At 43.0% G+C, this 26,013-nt stretch overlaps 1 protein-coding gene across 2 annotated transcripts in view; it reads right to left on the minus strand.

The window, feature by feature from the left end:
* Pank2 (pantothenate kinase 2) overlaps positions 1–21,970 on the minus strand; it is a 30,282-nt gene extending 8,312 nt beyond the window's left edge. Inside the window, exons 1-5 of one of the 2 annotated variants that reach the window (XM_042694299.1) lie at positions 21,609–21,968; positions 12,966–13,318; positions 7,325–7,578; positions 5,003–5,179; positions 139–262 (exon numbers count right to left, since the gene is read on the minus strand). In XM_042694299.1, the coding sequence (XP_042550233.1) occupies positions 139–262; positions 5,003–5,179; positions 7,325–7,578; positions 12,966–13,318; positions 21,609–21,873 (1,173 nt within the window). In that variant the 5' untranslated portion in view covers positions 21,874–21,968. Of the gene's footprint in view, positions 1–138; positions 263–5,002; positions 5,180–7,324; positions 7,579–12,965; positions 13,319–21,608 lie in introns of both variants that reach the window. The other variant, XM_042694300.1, reaches the window with a different exon arrangement.
* Between the last annotated feature and the right edge of the window lie 4,043 nt (positions 21,971–26,013).

Here is a 26,013-nt window from a genome sequence, read left to right on the forward strand (position 1 = left end):
TTACTTTGTACTCGAAGAGTTTTAACTTTACACTAATTCAAAGTTCACCCCATTAAGGCACTAACTACATTAAGGTGGGGCCCACTTAGGAATTTCAGCATTTTCTCAGAACAACAGAAGAAAGCTATGCCCCCTTACTTCATTAAGGGCACACATCCTTGCTATAGAGCCAATGTTGTTGGTGATAGTGATCAAAGTCGCTCGGGCAAGATCCTCCTTACTGACAGCCTCTCTCTTCTCCTTGCTCATCATGTTTCCAAAGCTGTGGAAAAAAATAGTCCATTGCTAAACCAAAAGCAACACAGCCCAACAGAAATTTCTGACATAAAACTGACTTTTAGGGCAACACTGTTCAAATCCTCCAACTTTTTATACGGATAGAGTCACCTGCCCAATGAGAACTCAGCTTCAAATAGAAGTGTTCTAATTGAGCAGCTTTTCTGGTGGCTTCTACTGAATTCCAAATGATTGATACCAGCTAGTCCTGCATTCAGTCCCAGATCTACTGGAATCTACACTGCCCTTCCTGACAACACAGCCAATTCAGAAGAAACCTCTACTGGCAATTCACTCCAACTGAACAGCTGTTCCACAAAAGTGAGTACCTTCACATCTGCTAAACTGCTTTATTAGAGCAAAGCAAAGCATAGACAGACAGCCTCCAGAACAAGCTACTTGTTTCAGATTTCCACAGCAGATAAAGTACTTCAAATTTCACCAGCAGAATTGTTTTAATAAATTACCAGAAAAAAATCTCATCCAGGGGCTGGGAAGGTCGCTCAGTGGTAGAGTGTTTGCCTTGCATGCATAAGGCCCAGGGTTTGATTCCTCAGTGTCACATAAACAGAAAAAGCTGGAAGTGGCGCTGTGGCTCAAGTGGTAGAGCACCAGCCTTGAGCTGAAGAGCTGAGGGACAGTGCCAGGCCCAGAGTTCAAAAAAAAAAAAACAACTCATCCAGTCAGAAAAAAAATGCTAAAATGAGCAAATGTTGCAAAAATAGAAAAAGATACTCAAGTACCAAAATTAAAAAGCAAATGCATATACATGAATGCCTTTCCTACTATCCCCTATGGCATATCCCCTGTTGTCACTGTACTTGATTTTGGTACCCTACATCTTATATATACATATGCCTAATCTGGGAAGGGAAAGGGGAATAGCAAAACTCTAACAAAGCTGAAACAAGGACATAGGATGACCCATTGCAACAAGGATACCCACAGGCAGGGGGCCAGGGGGAGGGAGATTGTGGGACAAAAACAAGGAAGGGAAGGGGTAACAATGACAAGTAATACACTCATTGCCTTACTCATGTAACTATAATCCCTCTGTACAGCATCTTTACAATAAAATTAAATAGTTGTCATGAATAGTTTTTTTGCTACAGACTATGTCCTCCAACTATTTGTTTTTTTTGTCTTTACTTGAATTTATTTCAAATGCAACATTAAAATTCTATAAAGAATGTATAGTTTCTGCACTGTACAACAACTCAAATGGTTCTCTGAAGCAAAAACAAAAACACAAAAACACATGCTCCAATGTACAAAAAAAAAATTGTACTCAACAATCTCAAAGTAAAATTAAGAAAACAATTCCAAGCTAGGCATGATGGTGCACACCTACAATTCCAGCACTTGAGAGACTGAGGCAGGAAGATCACAAGTTTAAGGCCAATCTGACCTACATATGAAGATCCTGTCTCAAAAAACAAAAGAAAACAATTCCATGTTCATTCAATAGCATCAATGGAATAAAATACTTAGGAATGTTTCTAACCAAAGAAGTCTTTAACTCAGCCACATGCTGGAGGCTCACACTTGTAATCCTTGCTACTCAGAGAAGCAAGGCTGAGGTTTGAAGATCAAGTTTTAAAACCAGCATGGGCAGAAAAATCCCAGAGACTCTTTATGTCCAATTACCCAGTAAAAAGTCAGAAGTGGGTAAGGCTCAAATGGTAGAGGGCCAGCCTTGAGAGAAAAAAAGTCAAATGAAGCCGGGCGCTGGTGGCTCACGCCTGTAATCCTAGCTACTCAGGAGGCTGAGATCTGAGGATCGCGGTTCAAAGCCAGCCCGGGCAGGAGTGACCGTGAGACTCCTATCTCCAATAAACCACCAGAAAACCGGAAGTTGCGCTGTAGCTCAAGTGGTAGAGCGCTCGCCTTGAGCTGAAGAGCTGAGGGACAGCGCCCAGGCCCAGAGTTCAAGCCCCACGACCGACAAAAAAAAAAAGTCAAATGAAAGTACCAAAAACAAAACAAAAAGTCTTCAACAAATGGTGCTTGGACAACTAGAGAGCCACATTCTAAAGAAGGAATTTGGACCTCTACTTTTCATCATACATAAAAATTAACTCAAAATGAAACTTAATTCAAATTTGAAAATAAAGAGCTAAAAGAAATGTTTTTGGCAGTACAAGGAGTTGGACTCAAAGCCTTAAATTTAGGTAGGCATTAAACTCCCCAGTCCTTTATTCTTAGGTTATTTTTCAGATAGGATCTCACATATAATGCCCAGGTGGATCTGGAGTGAAAACCTATGTATGCTTCCCATGGCAGTGAGCACTACTAATTGGGATAAGGGTCTCACTAACTATTTGCCCTAGTTGGCCACTAATTATCTTCCTGATCTCCACCGCTAGCCAATAGCGGGATTACAAGGTCTTACTACATAGCCAAAGCTGACCTAAACTTCAAAATCATTCTGCCTCTGCCTCCACTTCCCTACTGTTAGAATTACAAGCATACACCACCATACTTGGCTTGAAAAAATTTACTGTTCCTGGGCTGGGAATGTAGCTTAGTGGCAGAATGCTTGCCTACCATTAAGGACTTGAAAGACTAAACAAGAGAGGAAAAAACATTTGAAAATGATGTATCTAATAGATGACATTGTCCACAATATGTAAATAATCTTGGCAACTCAATAATAAAAACTAAAAACTAGCGTCAGCTTTGAACAGATATTTCTCCTAAAGTAACAAGCACAGCCAATAAGCACATGCAAAACTTCATCACTAGCCATTAGGCAACCATGAATCAAAACCACAATGAAAGTTGGGCATGGTGGCATATATATGTAACCTCAGTACTTGAAAGGCTGAGGTAGAAAGGCCCTTAGTTTAAGACCAACCTCAGCTACAGAGTGCGCTACATGTCAGCCTTGGAAAATGAAAAGAAGGGGGCTGGAAATGTGACTTAGTGGTAGAATGCTTGCCTAACATGTGTGAAGCCCTGGGTTCAATTCCTCAGCACCACATAAACAGAAAAAGCCAGAAGTAGTACTGTGGTTCAAGTTGTAGAGTGCTAGCCTTGAGCACAGAGAGGCTCAAGGACAATGTCCAGGCCCTGAATTCAAGCCCCAGGATGGACACCAAAATAAATTAAATAAATAAATATACATGTAGGGCGCCGGTGCCTCATGCCTGTAAATCCTAGCTACGCAGGAGGCTGAAATCTGAGGATCACGGTTCAAAGCCAGAGAGGCAGGAAAGTCCATGAGACTCTTATCTCCAATAAAGCACTAGAAAACCAGAAGTGGTATTGTGGCTCATGTGGTAGAGTGTTATCCTTGAGCTGAAAAGCTCAGCGACAGCACCCAGGCCCAGAGTTCAAGCCCCATGACTGACCAAAAAAAAAAGACTATATAGGCTGGGCACCAATGGCTCACGCCTGCAATCCTAGCTACTCAGGATGCTAAGATCTGAGGACTGTAGTTCAAAGCCAGCCCAGGCAGAAAAGTCTGAGACTCATCTCCAACTAACCACCAGAAAACTGGTTCAAAGTGGTAGAATGCTAGCCTTAAGCAAAAAAGCTCAAAGACAGCACCCAGTCCCTGAGTTCAAGCCTTACAACCAACAACAACAACAACAAAAAAAGAGATTATGCTAAGCAATAACAGCCAAGTAGGAAAGGTAACATTGCACACTGTATGATACCATTTATATGAAATGCTTAAACCAGGCAAATATAAATACAGAAATAGATTTGTGTTGGATAGGGTTAGGGGTGGGTAATGGTATTTGCAAGTAATGGATATAAATATGATGAAGATTTTCTGAAAATGAGTTATGGTGAAGTGGCACTAAATTATATACTTTTTGAACAGGTGACTTTATAGTAAATTGTATTTCACTATAAGATGGTTAAAAGAAAACATGCTAAACCGGGCACCGGTGGCTCAGGCCTGTAATCCTAGCTACTCAGGAGGCTGAGATCTGAGGATCATGGTTCAAAGCCAGCCCAGGCAGGAAAGTCCGTGAAATCGCCAATAAACCACCAGAAAACCAGAAGTGGCGCTATAGCTCAAGTGGTAGAGCACTCGCCTTGAGCTGAAGAGCTGAGGGACATCACTCAGGCCGAGTTCAAGCCCCACGACTGACAAAAAATAAAAATAAAAAATAAAATAAAGTATGCTATCCCAGCACTGATGGCTCACACCTGTAATCCTAGCTACTGAAGGAGGCTAAGATTTGGAAGATTGCTATTCGAAGCAGAAAAACCCATGACTATCTCCAATTAACCAGCAAAAAGTCAGGCTGAAGGCATGGCTCCATGGTAGAGTACTAGAGGTGGTCAAGAAAGGTCGCAGTATCAGCTCCCGAGCCTGTGCTGTGGCCCTGGCTGGTCAGTGTAGGAACTTTCTCAATGAAGTTGCTTCTTTATTAAAAAAAAAAAAAAAAAAAAAAAGCCAGTGAGGGGGTGGGAAGGTGGCTCAGTGGTAGAGCACTTGCCTTGCATGCACAAGGCCCTGGGTTCGATTCCTCAGCACCACATAAGCAAAAAGAAAAAAAGCCGGAAGTGGCGCTGTGGCTCAAGTGGTAGAGCACTAGTCTTGAGCTGACGAGCTGAGGGATAGTGCCCAGGCCCAGAGTTCAGGCCCCATGACCCGACCAAAAAAAAAGCCAATGAGTTCAATCCTTGGTACCAGCACAGGAAACATATGCGTCTTGTTCAGGATTTTATCCCTGCAATTCGTACAACACACATTCTCCCTCCTTACCTTGAAGCCACAGCCCAGCCTGGCAATCCAAACCTTTCATAGTCTCCTCCATAAATGTCCCGTACTAGTTTGTCCACTTTGGTGCTATCTCCACGAGATGCCATTTCAAGAGCTTCTTCAAAAGTGGTACAGCCAGTAAGCAGACAGCAGAGACCAAAAAAAGTTCCTCCTCCAAGACTGTGATTAAAAACAAGCAGTGTAGTATTACAACATTGAGGGGAGGGATAATTTGTTTTTTTTCAGTACAGGGTTTGAACTCAGGGCCCAAGCTTGCTCAGTTTTGCTTGGTTGACTGGCACTCTACCACTTGAGCCAAGCTTCCAGCCCTATTTGAGCCAAGCTTCCAGCCCTATTATGGTATTTTTTAAAAACAGGAACAGGAAGGTGACTGTTTCATTTACAAACCCTGAAACCATATTCATTCATATCAATCCTTACAGCAACCCAGTCATGCACATTAAGATATGTCTTAAGATTTTTTTGAAAATGGTGCCACATATGCACTCAATGTAATGAACATATTCATGTGAGCCAGCAACAAAGTCGCAAAATATAAGGTCCTACCCATGTTTCCAGTTCAGTCGGTGCCTGCTGAGTGTGAAGCTCCCAGGTGCCTATCAGTCTGACACACTAGGGGTCATGTTGGCACCTCCTCCCTTTCCCAGTTACTTTAGTTTACTGATGCCACCCAACCACTAGATTCCTCCAATGATATTTGCTGCCCAAAATTACTCTAATTCTTTAGCCCAGACCTGTTTTTTAAAAAATCTTGCAGGGCACCAGTGGCTCACACCTGGAATCATACTCAGGAAGTTGAGATCTGAGGATCATGGTTCAAAACCAGCCCAGGCGCAAAAGTCTGTGATACTCTTTATCTCCAATAAACTGGTCAGAAAACCAGAAGTGGCGCTGTGGCTCAAGTGGTAGAGAGCTATCATTGAGCTGAAGAGCTGAGGGACAGCACCCAGGCCCAGAGTTCAAGCCTCATGACACACACACACACAAAAAAAAATCTTGCTGATCCCAATCCCCAGTTCCTCATTTCTTCTAGTGTCCTGTAGATCTTGAAGCCAAAACATTCTTTTCACATCTAAGCTTTCCTTTTTAGTCTATCCTCACCCATGTTTTTGTTTTTGCTGTTTGTCAGTCAAAGGGCTTGACCTCAGGGCCTAGTTGCTGTCCCTGAGCTCTTTTTACTCAAGGCTAGTGCTCTACCACTTTGAACCTCAGCGTCACTTCTGGTTTCCTAGAGGTTAATTGAAGATAAGAGTCTCACAGGTACTGTTCTGATCAGTCTAGCTTTGAACCACAATCCTCAGATCTCAGCCTCCTTGGTTAGAATTATAGGCATGAGCCACCAGTGCCCAGCCTCACCCATTTTTCTATTGATGAGAACCCTGACCATTTTCACAATTTGAGCCATGCCCGTCCCAGCCCTTGATGTGTATGTACATGTGAATACATGTATAGACATAAAATCTACAGACTGCAAAGCTAGGACCTTCCCTTACCTTCTCTTTTAAAAACCTATGTAGGAACTTTAGCTACTTCATATGTGCCATACCAGAGGATAAGAATTACAGAATTAGCCGGGTGCTGGTGGCTCACGCCTGTAATCCTAGCTACTCAGGAGGCTGAGATCTGAGGATCATGGTTCAAAGCCAGCCCAGGCAGGAAAGTCTGTGAGACTCTTATCTCCAATAAACCACTAGAAAACCGGAAGTGGTGCTGTGGCTCACGCAGTAGAGCACTCGCCTTGAGCTGAAGAGCACAGGGACAGCGCCCAAGCCCAGAGTTCAAGCCCCATGACTGACAAAAAAAAAAAAAAAAAGAATTACAGAATTAATAGTCTACCCCTCTGTACAGTATGTTCACAAATAAAATTAATTAAAAAAAAAGAATAGTCTAGTGATTCATTTTATGAAGCTACAGTAAAAATTCTAAACAAAAGGGACTGAAGTAGGTCATGAAATCAAAATTTTCAAGAAACAGGGGTTTGCAAAACCCAAAAATTTTAACACTTTCACAAAATTTCAACAAAGTATTGACGATAGTTGTATATAATATCCAAAAGCTTGGTTAAACAATGATTTCTTAATAAAATACTTTCCTTGGGCTGGGAATGTGCCTTGGTGGTAGATTACTAGCCTAGCATGCATGAAGCTCTGGGTTCAATTCCTCAGTAATATATAAACAGAAAAACTAGAAGTGATGCTGTGGCTCAAGTGGTAGAATGCCAGCCTTGAGCAAAAAGCTCAGAGACAATGCCCAGGCCCAGAGTTTAAGCCTCAGTAGTGGCAAAAACAAAAATAAAATACTTACCTGGTACCTGTGACCCTCTTATAATTATCTTTGGAATATACTGCTAAGATGCTAACCCCTGAGCCAATGTTCACCAGAAGCAGAGGGTATGGATTTTTCAAATTAAATGGTAACTTCTGACATTTTTCAGAATCAGCAGGGTTTTCAAAGTAATAGCATGGTGACCGTCCATTAAATCCAACTGAATCAATGTATAAAATTCCTTTTATTAAGCAATCTAATTCATCCAGTTTGCAAAGCTGAAGATCTCCTATCTGTAATAAAAAACATATTTAGATTTTTTAATAAGCCTACAGGTATTTTTGAAATTCCATTAAAAACATCCCCTCTATATTAATAAGCCATAAAAACATATCCACAGATGTACACCATCATGTATGTTTTACAGAACAGTACTGGGGATTATGAAAAGGGGATAGACTGACTAGACAGACACCTGTTTCCACAGAACAAAATAATACACTCCACATACAAATAACTTTAATAGCTAGAAGAGTCCCAAAATCACAAGTGAGCTCTTAGCAAAAGTCAAGCAGAAAAAAGGATCTCTGCTATCAGGGACAGGATGAAGGCATACAGCTGACACTATAGCTCTAAGAGAGCACCTAATAACAGTAGATAACAGAGCCATGAAGTTTCTAACAACTACCTTCCAAAAGACCATCCTCAAGGCTGTGGAGGAATATCAAAAGAAGCCACAAATTATTATTTAACAACCTGAACCCAAAGGACTACAAGTGCCCAACAATATACGATTTCTCCCTGGGTGCTGATGCCTCATGCCTGTAATCCTAGCTCTTTAGGAGCTGAGATCTGAGAATCACAGTTCAAAGCCAGCCTGAGGAAGAAAGTCTGTGAGCCTCTTATCTCCAGTTAATCACCAGAAAACCAGAACTGGTACTATGGCTCAAAGTGGTAGAGCACTATCCTTGAGCAACAGAGCTCAGCAACAGCACCAAGGCCCCAATTCAAGCCCCACAACCAACCAAAAAAAAGGTTGCTTACAGTCTTTTGGAGGAGGACAGCTTACTAGTATCAGAATTCAAACCATTAATCAACTTAATTTCTTTTAAATAATAATTATTGAAACTATGAGGCACAATACACCAATTAGAATGAAGACAATCTATATGTAAATATGTAGATCCTTTTGGGAAGATTCTCAAGACAAGTCATTAATCAAAAGAGCAAGTTTATGCTAGCAGAGGTGGCTCATGCCTATAATGCTAATCAGGAGGCTGAGATCTGAGGATCACAGTTCAAAACTAGGCCTGACAGAAAGATCTGACATGTTTTGATTTGTTTTTGTTTGGTGCCAGTTCTGGCGTTTGAACTCAGGACCTAGGCACTACCTACACTTTAAAAACAAAAGGCAGGGCTGGGAAGGTGGCTCAGTGGTAGAGGACTTGCCTTGCATACATAAGGCCCTGAGTTTGATAACTCAGCACCACATAAGCGGAAGAAAAAAAAAAAAAAGACAGAAGTGGCACTGTGGCTCAAGTGGTAGAGGTAGAGTGGTAGCTTTGAACTGAAAAGCTGAGGGACAGCGCCTAGGCCCAGAGTTCAGGCCCCACGCCTGGACCCCCCCCCCCAAAAAAAAAAGGAAAAAAAGAAGGCAAGAGCACAAAGCTCTGAGTTGAAGTCCTATTACTAGCAAAAAAAAAAAAACCTTTAAGAACATTTTTTTAAATATAAATTAGGGGGCTGGGAAGGTGGCTCAGTGGTAGAGTGCTTGCCTGCATGCATGAGGCCCTGGGTTCGATTCCTCAGCACCACATAAGCAAACAAAAAAGCTGGAAGTGGTACTGTGGCTCAAGTGGTAGAGCACTAGCCTTGAGCTGAAGAGCTGAGGGACAGAGCCCAGGTCCAGAGTTCCAACTCCCCCCCCAAAATATATATATATAAATTATTGTCTACTTTTATAATTATGTGTATATATATACGTGTGTATATATATATATACACTTATGTGCACATGTAAGTGTGCATATACAGTCACACAATTAAATTTTTTTTTTTCACAATGAAATTTTTAACATATAGTAGGTTTGGGGTACAGTACTAGCATAGCAAGTGCAAAATAATAACGTAAAATTCCAGTATTGAGCCGGGTGATGGTGGCTCACATCTGTAATCCTAGCTACTAAGGAGGCTGAGATCTGAGGATCACAGTTCAAAGCCAGCCTGAGCAGGGAAGTCTGAGAGACTCTTATTTCCAATTAACCACCAGAAAACCAGAAGTGACACTGTGGCTCAAGTGGTAGAGCGCTATCTTTGAGCTGAATTGCTTAGGGACAGTGCCCAGGCCCAGAGTTCAGGCCCTACAAAAAAAAAAAAAAGAATCCCAGTATTGCAAAACAAAACAAAACCCAGATAGAAAGTTTTTATAGTGGTGACTTTGGAGAGATGACAGAGACTACCATATCTGACTCTGAATACCTAACCAGTTTGGATGTTTGTAATTACAAGCACAAATATTCAACATGTGAGAAAAGTAATGGTGACCCAGCCCCCCCATAAAGCACCTAATTTTGCTTACAACCAACTTTAGCCCTGCAACTTGCTATTTAATTCAATTCTTATTTAATTACATTTACACTCAATTTATTCCAGTCCACTGTGATAGTAACTTCAGATAAATCTTTAACTAATCCTTAATTAGAAATATTAAGTTATTACTCTGACCAAACCCAAGCCTTTTAAGTGCTTATTAATCACTGTCATTCCATCTAGTCACTCGCTCCTGTCAACATGAATTTAATAACAAGTGCCAACATTTTCATTTCTAAGCTAAATCATGTGACATTGATGGCATATGAGAATCCAAGAACTTTTCTCAACTACATGTCAAATCCATTTCTTTTTTTTTTTTTTTGTCGGTTGTGCTACTTGAACCCAGGGCCTGGAAGCTCTCCCTGAGATTTTTTCAGTCAAGGCTAGCACTACACTCTACCACTTTAAGTCCACAGTACCATTTCTGATTTTTTCTGGTGGTTAATTAGAGATAACATTTTAATGAGCTGGAACTGTGATTCTCAGATCTCAGCCTCCTGAGTAGCTAGGATTACAGGTGGAGGCATCGGCATCCAGATCAAACCAATGTCTATGACATACAAAATAGTGAATGTTATGATTCTCATAACTGATGGTTATCCCAAAATGTGCTGTTGTGCTTTTATTTCTAGTGAATCTCAGTCTGAATGACAAACTTAATGACTAAATCCACAGGTAGTTTCATTAACCCAGGGTACTCAGATTATAAATTTAGGACCAATTAAGTAAACTCTAAATATAAAGAAAAATTGGAGGTACAACTCAAGTAATAAAGTGCCTGCCTAGTAAAGCCCTGAGTTCAAACCTCAGTATCACCACCAAAAAATAAGACAACCTTGAAGGAAAAAAAAGAAACAGAAAGAAAACTCAAAGCCATACTATGGGTGCCAGTGGATCACACCTTTAATCTTAATATTCTCAAGAAGCTGAGATCTGAGTTAAGAGATAGCCTGGGCAACAAAACCTCAAGATTCTTATCTTCAATGCACCCAAAAAAAAAAGCTGAAAATAGGTGTGGCTCAAATAGTAGAGCACCAACTATGAGCAGAAAAAAACTAAGGGAGAGCTGAGCAAGAGCACAAGCACAGGCCACAAGTTCAAGCCCCAGCACTAAAAAAAAATAAATGGAAGACAGGAAACTAGGAAGGTAGGGAATAAGAGACGAAAGAAAGGAGGGAAAGAAGAAGAGAGGGAGGAGAGAGAGGAGACAAAGAAGGAAGAAGGGTAATGGAGAGGTAACTCAGTTTTGGTTTTGGTTTTCTGTCAGTTGTGGGGCTTGAACTCTGGGCCTGGGTACTGTCCCTCAGCTCTTTAGCTCAAGGCTACTGCTCTGCCTCTTGAGCCACAGAGCCACTTCCTTCTAGTGGTTTATTGGAGATGAGTCTCACAAACTTCCCTGCCTAGGCTAGCTCTGAACTGTGATTCGCAGATCTCAGCCTCCTGAGTTGCCAGGATTACAGGCATGAGCCACCTGTGCCCAGCCAGAACTCAGTATTTAAAACAAATATTTCACTGTGTATTACTAAATATTAGGTATTAGTCACTTCTCACCCACAAACAGGGTTTGACAAGCATTTCAGTTTTTAAGGGTAGCAGTGGTGCCTACAAAATAAAAACTTCACTGGCCTAAGAACCAATTCTTTTTTTTTTCTTTTTCTTTTCTTTTATTTGATCAGTTGTGGGGCTTGAACTCTGGGCCTGGGCACTGTCCCTCAGCTCTTCAGCTCAAGGAAAGCACTCTACCACTTGAGCCACAGCACCACTTCCAGTTATGTTGAGTAGTTTATTGGAGATAAGAGTCTCATGGACTTTCCTGCCTGGGCTAGCTTTGAACCATGATCCTCAGATCTCAGCCTCCTGAGTAGCTAGCATTACAGGCGTGAGTCACCAAACCAATTCGTAGATATAAAAAAGTCCATTTTACATCCTTCTTGCATTACCAAAGCTGTTAACAGTTTGCATAGTTTCAAAGCACATTGCAAAGGGGCCTCCAAGGGAGCCTCTACCAGGTCCTGAAAACAGGGAGTTTTCTCCTTTACTGATGTTAGTTACAGTCCAAAGTCCACTACAGACTTCCACCAAAGATAAACTTCTTCTCTTCTGCTACTTCCCTATATTCACAAGAGGAAAAGAAACCACCAAGAAAAACCCAAGCAGAAAATATAAAACCTTGTTAAAATAATTCATGCCAATTGTACATTATGATTACTACAGGCAATTACAGGAAAAAGGATAAAGAGGACAAGATCACAAACCACAGAATGACACAGGGAGAAAAGAAAAATATGTACCATAACATAGATTAAAGGCAGAATCTTCTCTTTTGGTCAAGTAATCTCATTTAGTGGCATGAAAAATATAGTCCCCAAGGATATTTCAAATCTACATTGTATCCTGAAGATCAGGCCAATTCACCTGTCAATTCTCAAGCCTATGCCTATATCCATTCTCAAAGAACATATATGCCTATGCTATGTCATTCCTCAAAGAACCTATGCCTATGTCCATCCTTAAAAGACCTAGCTAGCCTCAAAGCCTAAATGTTGACAGAATGAAACAAAATCAAATACCCAGTGGTTCTGGCTCTACGGCCACACATGGTTTAGAAACTAGATTAACAAGTATGGCACAGGGGTAGGAATGCAGATCAGTAGTAAAGCACTTGACTATACCAGGATTTGGATTATATCCAAGCATCAGGAAGACAAGAGCTCCCCATCAGCCATCTCACGATCCCACTACCTACAAGGCTTGAAAAGATCATAGCTAACCAAAGTTTTTAAGTTGTTTAACATACCAATTTTATGACCTGATTTTTGCTTATCCCAGATTCACTGTTTTCCTACTGAAGAAATGACAAAGTGTTATGCTTTTAGAGGTTCTGATTGTTGTTAACATAATCTTAGCTAGACAAAAACTATACAACAATCTATAGATGTCTAATTCCTATCACTAACATATTAAATCTTCATTTCACTCATGAAAATTCAAGTTCCATTAGAAATGGAAAATATTCTACCACTAGTAATTGGCATTATTTTTAACAATCAAATTACCATAAATTGTATATAAGCTAAAAAATGCATACTGTGAGAAAATCCTGCTCAAATTTGTATGCTCCACCTCCAGTGGCACAAAAGACAGTGTGGAGACTCGAGAAGTTTTTATCTCTGCCCATTTGAATAAAAGCAGGCATGTCATGAGTGGGAAAGCGTATAAAGTGCAGATTGCCTTTGCGTCCACACAGAGTCAGGTCCTTCAGCTCCAGGTGCACGTCCCGAATGCCTGTGGACCCATAAGCCACATTGGAGGTCAGGTACTTCCGAATGCTTTTGAGACTTTCTACTTCCTCCTCCTCTTCTTCAGCAGTGATGTCTTTGGGTTCAAAATAAACCAGCTTGACCAGGGTTCCACCAATATCCAAGCCAAACCATGGAAAAACTAAATGGGAAAGAAAAACAAAAGTGAGAACAGTTTCTTCTCATTTTTTTTTCTAAAAATTTCTACTTATACTAGACTACAACTAATTTTATATCCTGTACTTTCCAAAGACATATTCTAAACCAAAATATGAGAAGAAATGTGATTCTGATTTGGAAAAAAAACTAAGACAATGATAAAAAAAAAAAAAAAGAATATTAAAGTTGAGCCAATCCAGCCTTTCTGTACAAACTAGCCCAAACTACATTATAATTTTTTTTGGCGGGGGGAGTCAATTGTAGGGCTTGAACTCAGGACCTGGGCACTGACCCTGAGTTCTTTTGCTCAGGGCTAGTGTTCTACCACTTTGAGCCACAGTGCCACTTCTGATTTTCTAGTGGTTAATGGAGATAAGACTCTCATGGACTGTTCTGCTTGAGCTAGCTTTGAACCCCAACCCTCAGATCTCAGCCTCCTGAGTAGCTAGGATTGTAGGTGTGAGCCACCAACACCCAGCATGATGTATTTTTTTGGGGGGGGTCCGGTTGTGGGGCCTGAATGCTGGGCCTGGGTACTGTCCCTCAGCTCTTCAGCTCAAGGCTAGCACTCTACCACTTGAGCCACAGCGCCACTTCCGGCTTTTTTCTTTTTGCTTATGTGGTGCTGAGGAATCAAACCCACGGCCTCAGGCATAAAAGGCAAGCGCTCTACCACTGAGCCACCTTCCCAGCCCTGTATTTTTTTTTTAAAATAACAAAATGACTCCTAGTGAGTCTCAGCCCTGAAAACAAAATTCTAGAAATCTCCTGGAGGACAGACATGAATTTTCAGTTTGAAACCCTTAAAGAGAACCAGTTAGTGGAAAAGACCTAAACATCCTACTGAAATTTTAAGAAACCCTAAGGAAAAAACAAAGTTCCTTACAGATATGTATAACACAAAAGAAGACTTTAGCAGCAACACAGATGGTAGAACACAATGAAGGACTGGCTTCAAAGCTATATAAAAAGATTTAGCAACTTTCATCTAGTCAAATCAGTTTTCAAGTGGACATGCAAAGGAAACCTTCACATACAGACAACCCAGCTTTTACTTCCTTGGACTAATTACTAGATGCACACCCAACATAATTTTAAAACACTACAAGGGCTTTAACAAATCTTACAATCCATAAATAATAAGCAGAGAAACAAATACATGCTGACTTTAAGGAACTGAAATACTTACATGATTTCAACATAGGAAGTGGAAGAGGAAGAGAAAGTAGAAGGAAGTGAAAGCAAACAGGTTTTGTCTTGTTGGAAAAAGATAAAGATTCTGATTAATTCTAGACAGGAACAGCAAAGTGACATTCAAATGTAACAATGTATAAGTAACTAACTTCAGCAAAGAAAAATATAGGACTTTCTGAATATACAGGTAATAACAGTATAGTAGAGGGGGCAGAGTGGTAGGGACAGGCTCCAAGGCCTGCTATGCACAGCCCAGCTGCACCACTCACTCCCCTAAACCCAAAAGGACTTAGAAGGATTTCATCAGAGAAATATTTATTTCAGTAAACAGATAAGATAGATAAATGCCCTAATTTGGGCATTAAACAAAGTCTACATGTATCAAAATATAAAATGAAAACAGAAAGAACCGTAAAATACTGAACCTTTGCTACTGTGATGAATTTGGCCTATTTTTTGGGGGGGGAGGGGCCTTGAACTCAAGAGTCTGTCCTTGAGCTTTTTTGTAAGACTGTGAGACTCTAATTTCCAATTAAATGACAGAAAAACACAGACGTAGCAATGTAGCTCACGTGATAAAAGTGCTAGCTTTGAGCAAAAGGAGATCAGAGTCAGCATCCAGGCCCATAGTTCAAGCCTTAGGACTGCAGAAAAAAAAACAAAACTGGGGCTGGGAAGGTGGCTCAGTGGTAGAGCGCTTGCCTTGCATGCCTGAGGCCGTGGGTTTGACTCCTCAGCACCACATAAGCAAAAAGAAAAAAGCCGGAAGTGGCACTGTGGCTCAAGTGGTAGAGTGCTAGCCTTGAGCTGAAGAGCTGAGGGACAGCGCCCAGGCCCAGAGTTCAGGCCCCACGACCGGACCAAAAAAAAAAAAACTATAGAAAGGTCCAAGGGGGAAGGAGGAGTGTCTGTCATAACACAAGTGGAAAAGCACTGAAGCACTGAATTATGAAATACTGAAATCCAGCTGTGCAGTAAGAGGAATAATAGAACTCGGTCAAGAAGGATCTTGTCAAGGAATGCAAGGATGGTTTCCACATTACAAATGAGGCTTCTATATTAGAAAGCTCAAGGAAAAAAAAATACAATTATCTCAATCGATTTGAAAAAAATTAAAATTTGAGAATTAAAACCAGTATAATGGCTAGGTGTATGGCTCAAGTATATGCAAGGGCTTAAGTTCAATCTTCAGTACCACCAAAAATAAAAGAGTAAAACTAGTAGAAAAAAAAAAAATCAAAGTACTCAATAAATATGCCAGAAGCTTTTCAAACATGTGGTTCTGACTAACCACAGTCAAAATTTAATCAAAACTTTCAACTTCTGCACATGGATTATGCAGGTCAGTTAATAAGTATGCAAAGTTCTCAGCCTGTCTCAGCATTATTGTGTTTAAATTGTGTATGATCTGAGTGTATCTATGCCCTTAATTTTAACTCCCAAAAGGCAAATCAAAAATCAAGATAAACATTACTGAGCTAAGTTTAAGAGATAAGAATCAATCAAGCATCTGCATAGTACAGTACTGAACATCCTGAGCATTTAGGATAGGGGAGGCGAGTAGGGATAAGGGAGCAACAAAGAAAAACTTTTATTTTCTAAACTAATGAAGGTCACAGATATCCAATCAGTGGTGTAAATCAACATTTGCAAGTCCTGAAGATCTCCCTAGTACGCTATAGTACATTTTAGTCATCTTCAAAGAACCAGCTCATTCCACACTGCTGTGGAATACTCTATTTCTCTTGGTTCCTGCACATCTGCTGAGCATCTGGGCTCTCAATAAAAATGCATGCTCTTTTATATGCACATTTTGTCAAAACTGTATTTTATTGTATGTAATCATGCTTCAATAAAATTTATGTGTATTATTTTAAGCCCCCCTTGCAGGGCTGGAGACTTAAAGTAGGGTTTCAGTGTACTAGGCAAGCACTCCACCACTGAGCTACATCCCCAGTCCAAATGTTAAAAATAATTTTAGACTGCTTTGCAATTCATTAGGGTTTGCATAGGTGGGGGGAGAGAGAGTTTTTAAAAAATGAGAACCAGCAGGGCACCAGTGGCTCACCCCTGTAATCCTAGCTACTCAGGAGGCTGAGATCTGAGGATCACAGTTCAAAACCAGCCTGGGCAAGGAAAGTCTGTGAGACTCCTTTTTTGTTGTTGTTGTTGTTGGTCATGGGGCTTGAACTCTGGCTCTGGGTGCTGTAATCCTGTAATCCTCAAACCTATAATCCTAGCTACTCGGGAGGCTGAGATCTGAGCTCTTCAGCTCAAGGCAAGGGTTCTACCACTTGAACTACCACTTGAGCCACAGCGCCACTTCTGTTTTTCTGCTGGTTGAGTGGATTTATGAGCTGGGCGCTGGAGGCTCACACCTGTAATCCTAGCTACTCAGGAGGCTGAGATCTGAGGATCGAGGTTCAAAGCCAGCCTGGGCAGGAAAGTCTGTGAAACTTATCTCCAATAAACCACTAGAAAAACGAAGTGGCGCTGTAGCTCAAGTGGTAGAGCGCTCGCCTTGAGCTGAAGAGCTGAGGGACAGCACTCAGGCCCAGAGTTTAAACTCCACAACCAAAAAAAAAGTCTCATGAACTTTCCTTCCAGGTCTGGCTTTGAACCACAATCCTCAGATCTCAGCCTCCTGCGTGGCTAGGGTTACAGACATGAGCCACTGCCACTCAGCTTTCTAGCACTCAGCTTTTCCTTGAGACTCTTATCTCCAATTAACCACCAGAAAACCAGAAGAGGTGTGGCTTAAGTGGTAAAGCACTTGCATTGAGTTCAAGAGCTGAGGGATAGCTACCAATCCCAAAAAAAAACCCAAAAAACAAAAACTGAGAACCATAGCTCTGGATCTAATGTCACATACCTAGAGGCCTGATTTACAAGCTCAGTGGTAGATCTCTTGCAAGCACTTGTCTAGCTTGTTGGGGGGGTGGAGGGAGAAGAGATAGTCTTTTTTTTTTTTTTTTGGTCAGTCATGGTGCTTGAACTCTGGGCTTGGGCGCTGTCCCTGAGCTCTTCAGCTCAAGGCAAGCACTCTACCACATGAGCCACAGCACCACTTCCAGTTTTCTGGTGATTAATAAGGGATAAGAGTCTCACCAGCTTTCCTGCCCAGTCTGGCTTTGAACAGTAATCCTCAGATCTCAGCCTCCAGAGCAGCTGGCACCTGGTTTTCACACTTTTTTTTTTTAAATAACCAGAAAACACACATACAAGCTCCATCACTAACTCACTTTATAGCCTTGGAAAAGGATAATGTCACTGTGCCTTTCCTCTTTCCTCATCTGGAAACTGGAACTGGAGACAGAAATTTGCCTGCGTGAAAGGTTTATAAAATACTTGACATTGTCCAAAAAACAAGAAAACATTCAGAGAAGAAAAAAAAAGGGTAGCTATGAAGCCAATACTAGCATTTTGTTTCCATAATCTTTAATAAAAAATGTACTTATTTCTGTTTTTTTTTATTAATTGTAATAAGATCGAACCCCTGGCATCACACTTTGCAAATAGTCTAGCCCCATCTATGGTTCCATCATTTTCAAAGAATCTTTACTTGGTGTCTTCTCAGTCCTGAGCAGCATATCCCACTCTCTCCCTATCCCAAAATTCTGAAATCCAGAATTTCTTACATATGTACATGCCTGGCCTCATTCCTAATTATTCTACACCACTAAGTCTGGAATGGGGACTAATCTGGGAACCATACTGCTCTACGAATATATGTGGCAGAAAATAACTATAAGCAAGGCCACAATTCTAAGAAAAAACTGGCTAGCTCCTAGCTTTAACAAAACACACATTCAAGGCCAGCTTGAGCTATGCAAGACCCTCTTTCCCAAAAGAAAATGAAATTTTTGTTTGTTTTGCAGCTCTCATCTGAAATGTCTCTTCATTAGTTATCAGTCAGAGAAAGTAAGGGAGGGAAACATGGGCAAATTAACAGACATCAAATTTTAAAAATATATATCCTCAGCATGAACATTTGTCAACTTAGTTCCTTAAAAGTTCTAAGTGAAGCCGGGCGCTGGTGGCTCACGCCTGTAATCCTAGCTACTGAGGAGACTGAGATCTGAGGATCGCGGTTCAAAGCCAACCCGGGCAGGAGAGACCATGAGACTCCTATCTCCAATAAACCACCAGAAAACCGGAAGTGGCGCTGTAGCTCAAGTGGTAGAGCGCTCGCCTTGAACTGAAGAGCTGAGGGACAGCGCCCAGGCCCAGAGTTCAAGCCCTACGGCCGACAAAAAAAAAAAAAGTTCTAAGTGGCTAGGGTCTAATGGTAGCGAGCTTGCCTACCATGCTGTAACATGCTGGGTTCAATTCCTCAACACCACATAAACAGAAAAGACCAGAAGTGGCTCTGTGGCTCAAGTGGTGAAGTGCTAGCCATGAGCAAAAAGCAGCCCACAGACAGTACTCAGGCCCTGGAGTTCAAGCCCCAGATCTGGCAAAAAAAAAAAAAAAAAGTTCTGAAGCCACCCCAGATCTGGCAAAAAAAAAAAGTTCTGAAGCCACCTTAAAATAACCTGCCTCATCTCATCCCAAACAGTCTAAATCAGGGTTTGGATTCCAGTGTGGTCTTTGAGTCATCTGGATCTAAATAAGGTGCTTATTTTAAAAATTAAAAAAAAAAATGTTTTAAAGGCAGCTTTAGTAGGCTACTGGGTAGGTAGATTTCATCTCCAAAAGAACTAGCAAAAAAGCAAGGCTGCAGGTGTGACTCAAATAGTGGAGCAAGTGTAAAGACAAGCTCAAAACCCAACCAACACCCACCCACACCCACCCACCCACCCACACACACACACACACACACACACACACAAAAACTATCTTCAACTACTCTCCAGATTCTCATTCTGGTGAACTGGACCAAGGAAATCTATCCTCTTAACTCTTTGGGTTATTTTTATGCTCAATATTGGAAATATTTCCACAGTAGGCAGAAATTTTCACCTTAAGACTCCTGTGAACACAAAAGAACATGCTTATGTTTGGTCTTAAAGCAATAAGGAAACAATGGGGCTAGGAAGGTGGCTCAGTGGTAGAGCGCTAGCCTTTCATGCATGAGGCCCTGGGTTCGATTCCTCAGCACCACATAAGCAAAAAGAAAAAAGCCAGAAGTGGCGCTGTGGCTCAAGTGGTAGAGCACTCACTAGCCTTGAGCTGAAGAGTGGAGGGACAGCACCCAGGCCCAGAGTTCAGGCCCTATGACAGGACCCAAAAAAAATTAAATTAAAAAATAAGGAAACAACTACTAGGACATAAACAATCCATAAAGTACAGGTTAAGAACTGAATTCCTAATTTAATTTCTATTCCCCCATGCTTAGCCATTGGACTCTGGCCATGCAAGAACCTGTTTTCTCATTTGTAAAACAAAATACCACTCAGAACTCTGTGGGGTAAAGAGTTACTGAAGCTCTAGGCATGCAAACACCAAGAACACATACAGCACTTAGAATCCTTGTGGCCAATGGCTGATTTTTACTTGCTTATCTCTGGAATTTACACATCTGACGTTTGGCATTACTTAAAAATCAAGTGCTAGGACATGGCCAGTAGCTCAGGCCTGTAATCCTAGCTACTCAAGAGGCTGAGATCTGAAGATCAGGGTTCAAAGCCAGCTCGGGCAAGGAAAGTCCGTGAGACTCTTATCTCCAATAAAACACTCAGAAAACTGGAAGTGGTGCTGTGGCTCAAGTGGTAGAGCGCTTGCCTTGAGCTGAAGAGCTGAGGGACAGTGCCCAAGCCCAGAGTTCAAGCCCCACAACCGACAGACAAAAAAAAAAACAAAAACAAAAAAAACCCAACAGGCTGAGAATCTGATTTCCTTTTTTTAAAAAGTCAAGGTGTTGCCTATATAGTCCAGGATGTTCCCAAACTCCCAATCCTCCAGCTTCTAACCACCTCTTAAGACTTGGGGGGTGAGGGAGCCTGCGGGGGAGCAGGGATATTGAGCACTCCCAAACTTTGCATCGGAAAACAGGGCTACCTTTAACCATCTAGTCCCAGATGATGAAAGCAGCTGAGCAGCTGAGTTAGGACACAGATGATCCAATATGATCTCACACACACCCACTAATTTCCTTCAGTTTCAGACTGCATTTAAGCAAGATGATTTCGTCAAAAAGGAATCTGGTAACCACCACCACCAAGTCTACCCATATATTAAACCCAGCTAACTTGGTAAACAGCTCATATTACAGTATCAGGACAAGTAATACACTTCAAGCAGTATCAATAGCTGCGAGACAGCGGTCCCGAATTGAAGGTCTGTAAAAAGAAAAAAACATACACAATCCAGAAAAGAAACATGGTAATAAAATGGAGATTCTTGGGGAGATCAAATGCAACTCCCAAAGCAAAAGTCAGAAACATGTTTTCCCTCAAAAGAAAAAGATCAATGATCTGTTTGCTACAACCCTGAACTGTGAGTACCTGCAAACCGATTGAAGAAAAAGGGAGGAATTATCTACGTGCGAGATGACCTGAATTCCCATTGGTGGGGGTGGGGGGGGCGGCGAGGGAGGGGGGGGTTGCACGGAACCGGGAACACAGTTTTAGAACTGGAGCGGTTGGGGTGGGGGTGGGGGGGTGCTTAAATCGTTTTCCCAGTAAGCTCGAAACCGGCTGATAAAAAGGGGATTTCACGTGTTGGGGAAGCAAGTGAGAGTTGGAGAGCTCTGTGGGGGAGGAAAGGGGGACCGGCGAAGACTTATGAAAATGAGTCAAAAGAAGCCTTCTCAAGGATGAAGTCCTGTGGCTCCTGGTAAAAGCACGCCCGAGGAGCCGAGGCAGAGAGGGAGGAAGGGGTCGGGGCAGCGCCGCAAGCTGGAAGCGCGGCCCCATGGCCGCGAGGGCCGGGCGGAGGCCCAACTCCCGAAGCGATGCGCAGGGCCGGGGGGCGGGGGGCGCGGTGGTCTCCAGCGGGGTGTCAGGCCACGCACCGACGTGGGACCACCGTGCGGGGGCACTGTCCGCGCGCGGGAAAAAAAAAAGAAAGAAAAAAAACGGCGGCCGGGCCGGAAGAGGGGGCAGGGCGAGCCGCAGGACGCCCCGCGGGGCACTTACGCGGCCGCTTTTTTCGGAGATTTTCGACGCGCTGGCGGGAGACCGAGGTAGGGCCGCTGTAGGAGCCGGGCCGCTCCCGCCTCAGGCTCTCCGCCGAGGCCCCGACCTCGGACGTCGACGCGCTGCTCGCCCGGCGCCGCAGCGGCTCCCGCCGCCGCCGCCCTTCCGAGTCCCCAGACGCCGGCTCTCCAGCCGACGAGGCTGAGGAAGTGGCGGCGGCCCTGCCGTGGCGCTCCATGGGCGCGCCGGGCCGGCCCGTTCCCATCCGCAGCAGCCACCGCTGCCGCCCGAGCCAGCCCCCCAGCGCCGGACTCCTCTTTTCCTCCTCCGCGGCAGTCCAGCCGGAGCAGAGGCGCACCCTCGGCCGGCCGCCTCTTCCGTTGCGCCAACGAGCAACAAACCAATTGGAGCAGCCTGGGAGCTGTCACCCAATAAAATCCCTGACTCGAGATGGATTGACTTCACTTTCATCCAATAAGGAGCTTCCGACACGGGGCGGGGTTGGAGATGGAGGAGGGAAAGGGAAGATCTCGGTTCGCCTGAGGAGAAGGCGGTGTCGCCTCCGGGAGAGTGATGGCGGCGTCGCCCAATGGACGTGAGGGTGTTGGGCACGCGGGCCCCTTCACCTATCCGCCCCCCACGAGTCGGCAGGTCAGCGCCCCCGGTCCCTGGAACTCTCCCGGATCGATTCCCAAGTTCTGCTCTGTGCCCTGTAGCCCAGCATAGCCCCCAAAGCGGTTGGCCGCTAGTTAGCAGACAGGAGGACTTGAGCCGCAGCTGACCTTAGCCTTTGTCCCTCGGCCTGGTTCTGCAGCTGCCGGGAGCTCCACCAGGCCCTCGCGCTATTGAGTACCGACCCCTCCCCCCAGCGTGTTTGGGCTAAGCCCTTCCATTCCGCCTGGAGAGCTGTTCCGGGTACCAGAAGGGATGAAAGGACTGGGGTTGGTCTCCATGGTAACCAGGGGAAAGGAGGTGGGTTATAAATCCTTCTCCACCCTCCCGTGGTGAAGGAGCCGAGTGTGGGAGACGGGAAGTTGGGTTAGCTTTTTGAAGGAGACTCAACCTGTTTTGTATTGTCTCTTGGAAGGATTTGGTGGCCGAATGTATTTTTAAGTCCTCTCTAAGGATGACAGGAAATGGTCACCCTCAGCCCCAAGCCTGATGGCTCTCATTTACCAAAGGCTGAAATAAGAGAGTACCCCTAAAGCTAATCTCTTATTGCAAGGCCTATCTTGCTATGATGTTGGGGTGATAGTTCTCCCCCATCATGACTGGCAACACTCTGAGCCAGAAAGCTGAGCTTTTCTTGTCTTTGTTGAATAGAATTCCCATTCTCACTCCAAACTAGCCCCTCTCTTCATATAAGAACCCTGCAAACTGGCATCCCACTGGCAAAAACCAAGAACATCTATTTCTATTCTAAATCTCAGTGCCCAATATTGACTTCCTTTCTGCTCCTACCCTCTCCCTCCCCCCCCCCATCCCATTTGTGGTTCTCCTTAACCTACAAGGAATTTTATCAAAATCTGTGAACTCTGACAGATCATCTCTCTAGTCTGCCAAGAAGTACCCTAATATCAAAGGCCAAGAATCTGTAGTATTTTTTCAATTTTCTGAGTGCCTTTACGTTCCCACAGCAATATTTGAAGGATAAAGCAATTTATCCAAAACACAGAGCTTAAAAAAACAATGGCCAACTGGCACACCTGGAAGAGGCCAATCTGAATTTGATGTGGCCACACCTTTCTCTGCCCATACCCTAGATAAGGCCTAGCCCAGGCGCTCTTTTCAGGTCTTTCCTTCTCAGCTCTTTCTCAGGTCTTTCCCAGGCCTTTCCCAGCTGCGTGGAGGGCCAACCTGGCCTGGTCCCAGCAGGTCTACTGAATAAACCTACCCCTTACCTAAAAAAAAAAAAAAAAAAAAAAAACAGATGGCCAATGGCCTGTAGCCTGTAGCCCTAGCTACTCAGGAGGCTGAGACTCTTATCTCCAATTAACCATTAAAAAGTTGGAAGTAGAGCTTTGGCTCAAGTGGGAATAGTGTTAGCCTTGAACACAGAAAAGCTCAGGAATGGTTCTCAGGCCCTGAATTCAAGCACTAGGACATGTGTGCGTGCGCACGCGCACACACACACACACACACAATACAGAGACAGACAGTGGGACACCAGTGGCTCATGTTTGGTAGCCCTTACTGAAAACTGAGATCTGGGGCTGGGAATGTGGCTTAGTGGTAGAGTACTTGTCTAGCATGCATTAAGCCCTAGGTTTGATTCCTCAGTACCACATAAACAGAAAAAGCCAGAAGTGGTACTGTGGTTCAAGTGAGCAAAATAAACTTCAAGGACAGTGCCCGGACCCAGAGTTCAAGGCCCAGGACTGGCAAAAAAAGAAGAAAAGAAGAAGAAGAAGGAGGAGGAGGAAAGAAAGAAAGAAAAAAGATCTGGAGGTTCATAGGTAAAAGCCAACCTGTGCAGAAAAGTCAAGACTCCATCTCCAAGTGACCACTTAAAAAAAGACAGGCTGGCCAGGTGCTAGTAGCTCATGCCTTTAATCCTAGCCACTAAAGAGGCCAAGATCTGAGGATCATGGTTCAAAGCCAGCCTGGGCAGAAAACTCCCTGAGACTATCTCCAGTAAACCACCAGAAAACCGGAAGTGGTGCTATGGCTCAAGTGGTAGAGCACTAGCCTTGAGCTGAAGAACTGAGAGACAGTGCCCAGGCGCAGAGTCAAGCCCCACAACAGACAAAATAATAACAATAATAATAATAGGAAGCAGCTAGGTGCCAGTGGTTCATGCCTGTAATTCTAGATACTCAGGCAGAAAAGTCTCTGTAAGGGACTAGGAAGTTGGCTCAGTGGTAGAGCGCTTGCCTTGCATGCCTGAGGCCCCAGGTTCGATTCCTCAAGCACTACATAAGCAAAAAGAAAAACCCGGAAGTGGCGCTGTGACTCAAGTGGTAGAGCGCTAGCCTTGAGCTGAAGAGCTAAGGGACAGCGCCCAGGCCCAGAGTTCAGGCCCCACGACTGGACCCAAAAAAAAAAAAGACATCTCCAATTAACCACTCAAAAACCAGAAGTGGTGCTGTGGCTCAGAGTGGTAGAGCATTAAGCTTGAACAGCTCAAAAACAATTCATTCTCCCTAGCATATTTGTAAATTTAGTCGATGGCTATCATTAAACTATCATTAAAATAATAGATAAAGCATATACTGGTGACAATTAGGATGTTTGGAATCCTAAAAAATGCAAAAAAGTATATATTGAGCAAAAGAAACAAGGCACAAGAAATACATATCGTGTGTAATTTTATTTACATTAAGTTCAGATATGACAGATGTAGCTCAGGTGTAGAGTGCTTGCCTAACATGCTTAAGGCCTTGGGTTTGATCCCCACCATCACAAGAAGTAAATATTTGTGCAAAAGTTATAAGAAGCAAGGATAATGGTACTTTTGGAAAAGGGAAGAAAGAAGTGGTGAAAGATAGACCCCCTTACCAAACTGACAAATGTTTCTCTGATCTGGGTAGTAGTTACTGTGTAATTATTTCATTAAGGTGTTCACTTACAATTTGTGCTTTATTTCCTCTGTGTGTTATAACTTAAAACATTTATTTTTAAAATGAAATTGAAAATTTGTTTTAGAGGAAAGTAAGGCGAACAAACCTATGATTAAGCTAAGGTTTTTATTTTCAAAAAGTGAAATGGAAGTAGCAATTAAGAAATTTCCTTTCTCCATGATTATAATACATTTTTTGAAAGAGAGAGAGAGATCATTTTAAAGTCATTCTGACTGTTAGTTACCCACTGGGAGAAATTGATTTCCTGGTGAATACTCCAACAACAAGCAGCACTGGGGCCTTGGTAAGTATAGTGTTCCAGAGGAACTAGCTAGACTAAAGGAATGACTTACAGCCGGGCACTGGTGGCTCATGCCTGTAATCCTAGCTACTCAGGAGGCTGAGATCTGAGGATCGCGGTTCAAAGCCAGCCCGGGCAGGAAAGACCGTGAGACTCCTATCTCCAATAAACCACCAGAAAACCGGAAGTGGCGCTGTAGCTCAAGTGGTAGAGCGCTCGCCTTGAGCTGAAGAGCTGAGGGACAGCGCCCAGGCCCAGAGTTCAAGCCCCACGGCTGACAAAAAAAAAAAAAAAAAAAGGAATGACTTACAAATCTAGAGCCATTCTTGTGATAAAACAGCAAACAAAACAGCTACTAAATTAACTGCCTGCTGCTAGGTAAAAACACCCAACACTCAGCTTAAACAGTATTAATTATTGATGTATTATCTCAGTTTCTGTGAGTCAAGAAATCAAGAGTGACTTAGCTGGGAAATTCTGACTCAGTTTTCTTTTCTTTTTTTTCCTTTTAGTCACTTGTGGGGCTGGGCCTGGCACTGTCCCT

Source organism: Dipodomys spectabilis, unplaced genomic scaffold (assembly GCF_019054845.1).
Source record: "Dipodomys spectabilis isolate Male_0828 unplaced genomic scaffold, ASM1905484v1 ptg000175l, whole genome shotgun sequence".
NCBI classification, from domain to species: Eukaryota; Metazoa; Chordata; class Mammalia; order Rodentia; family Heteromyidae; genus Dipodomys; species Dipodomys spectabilis.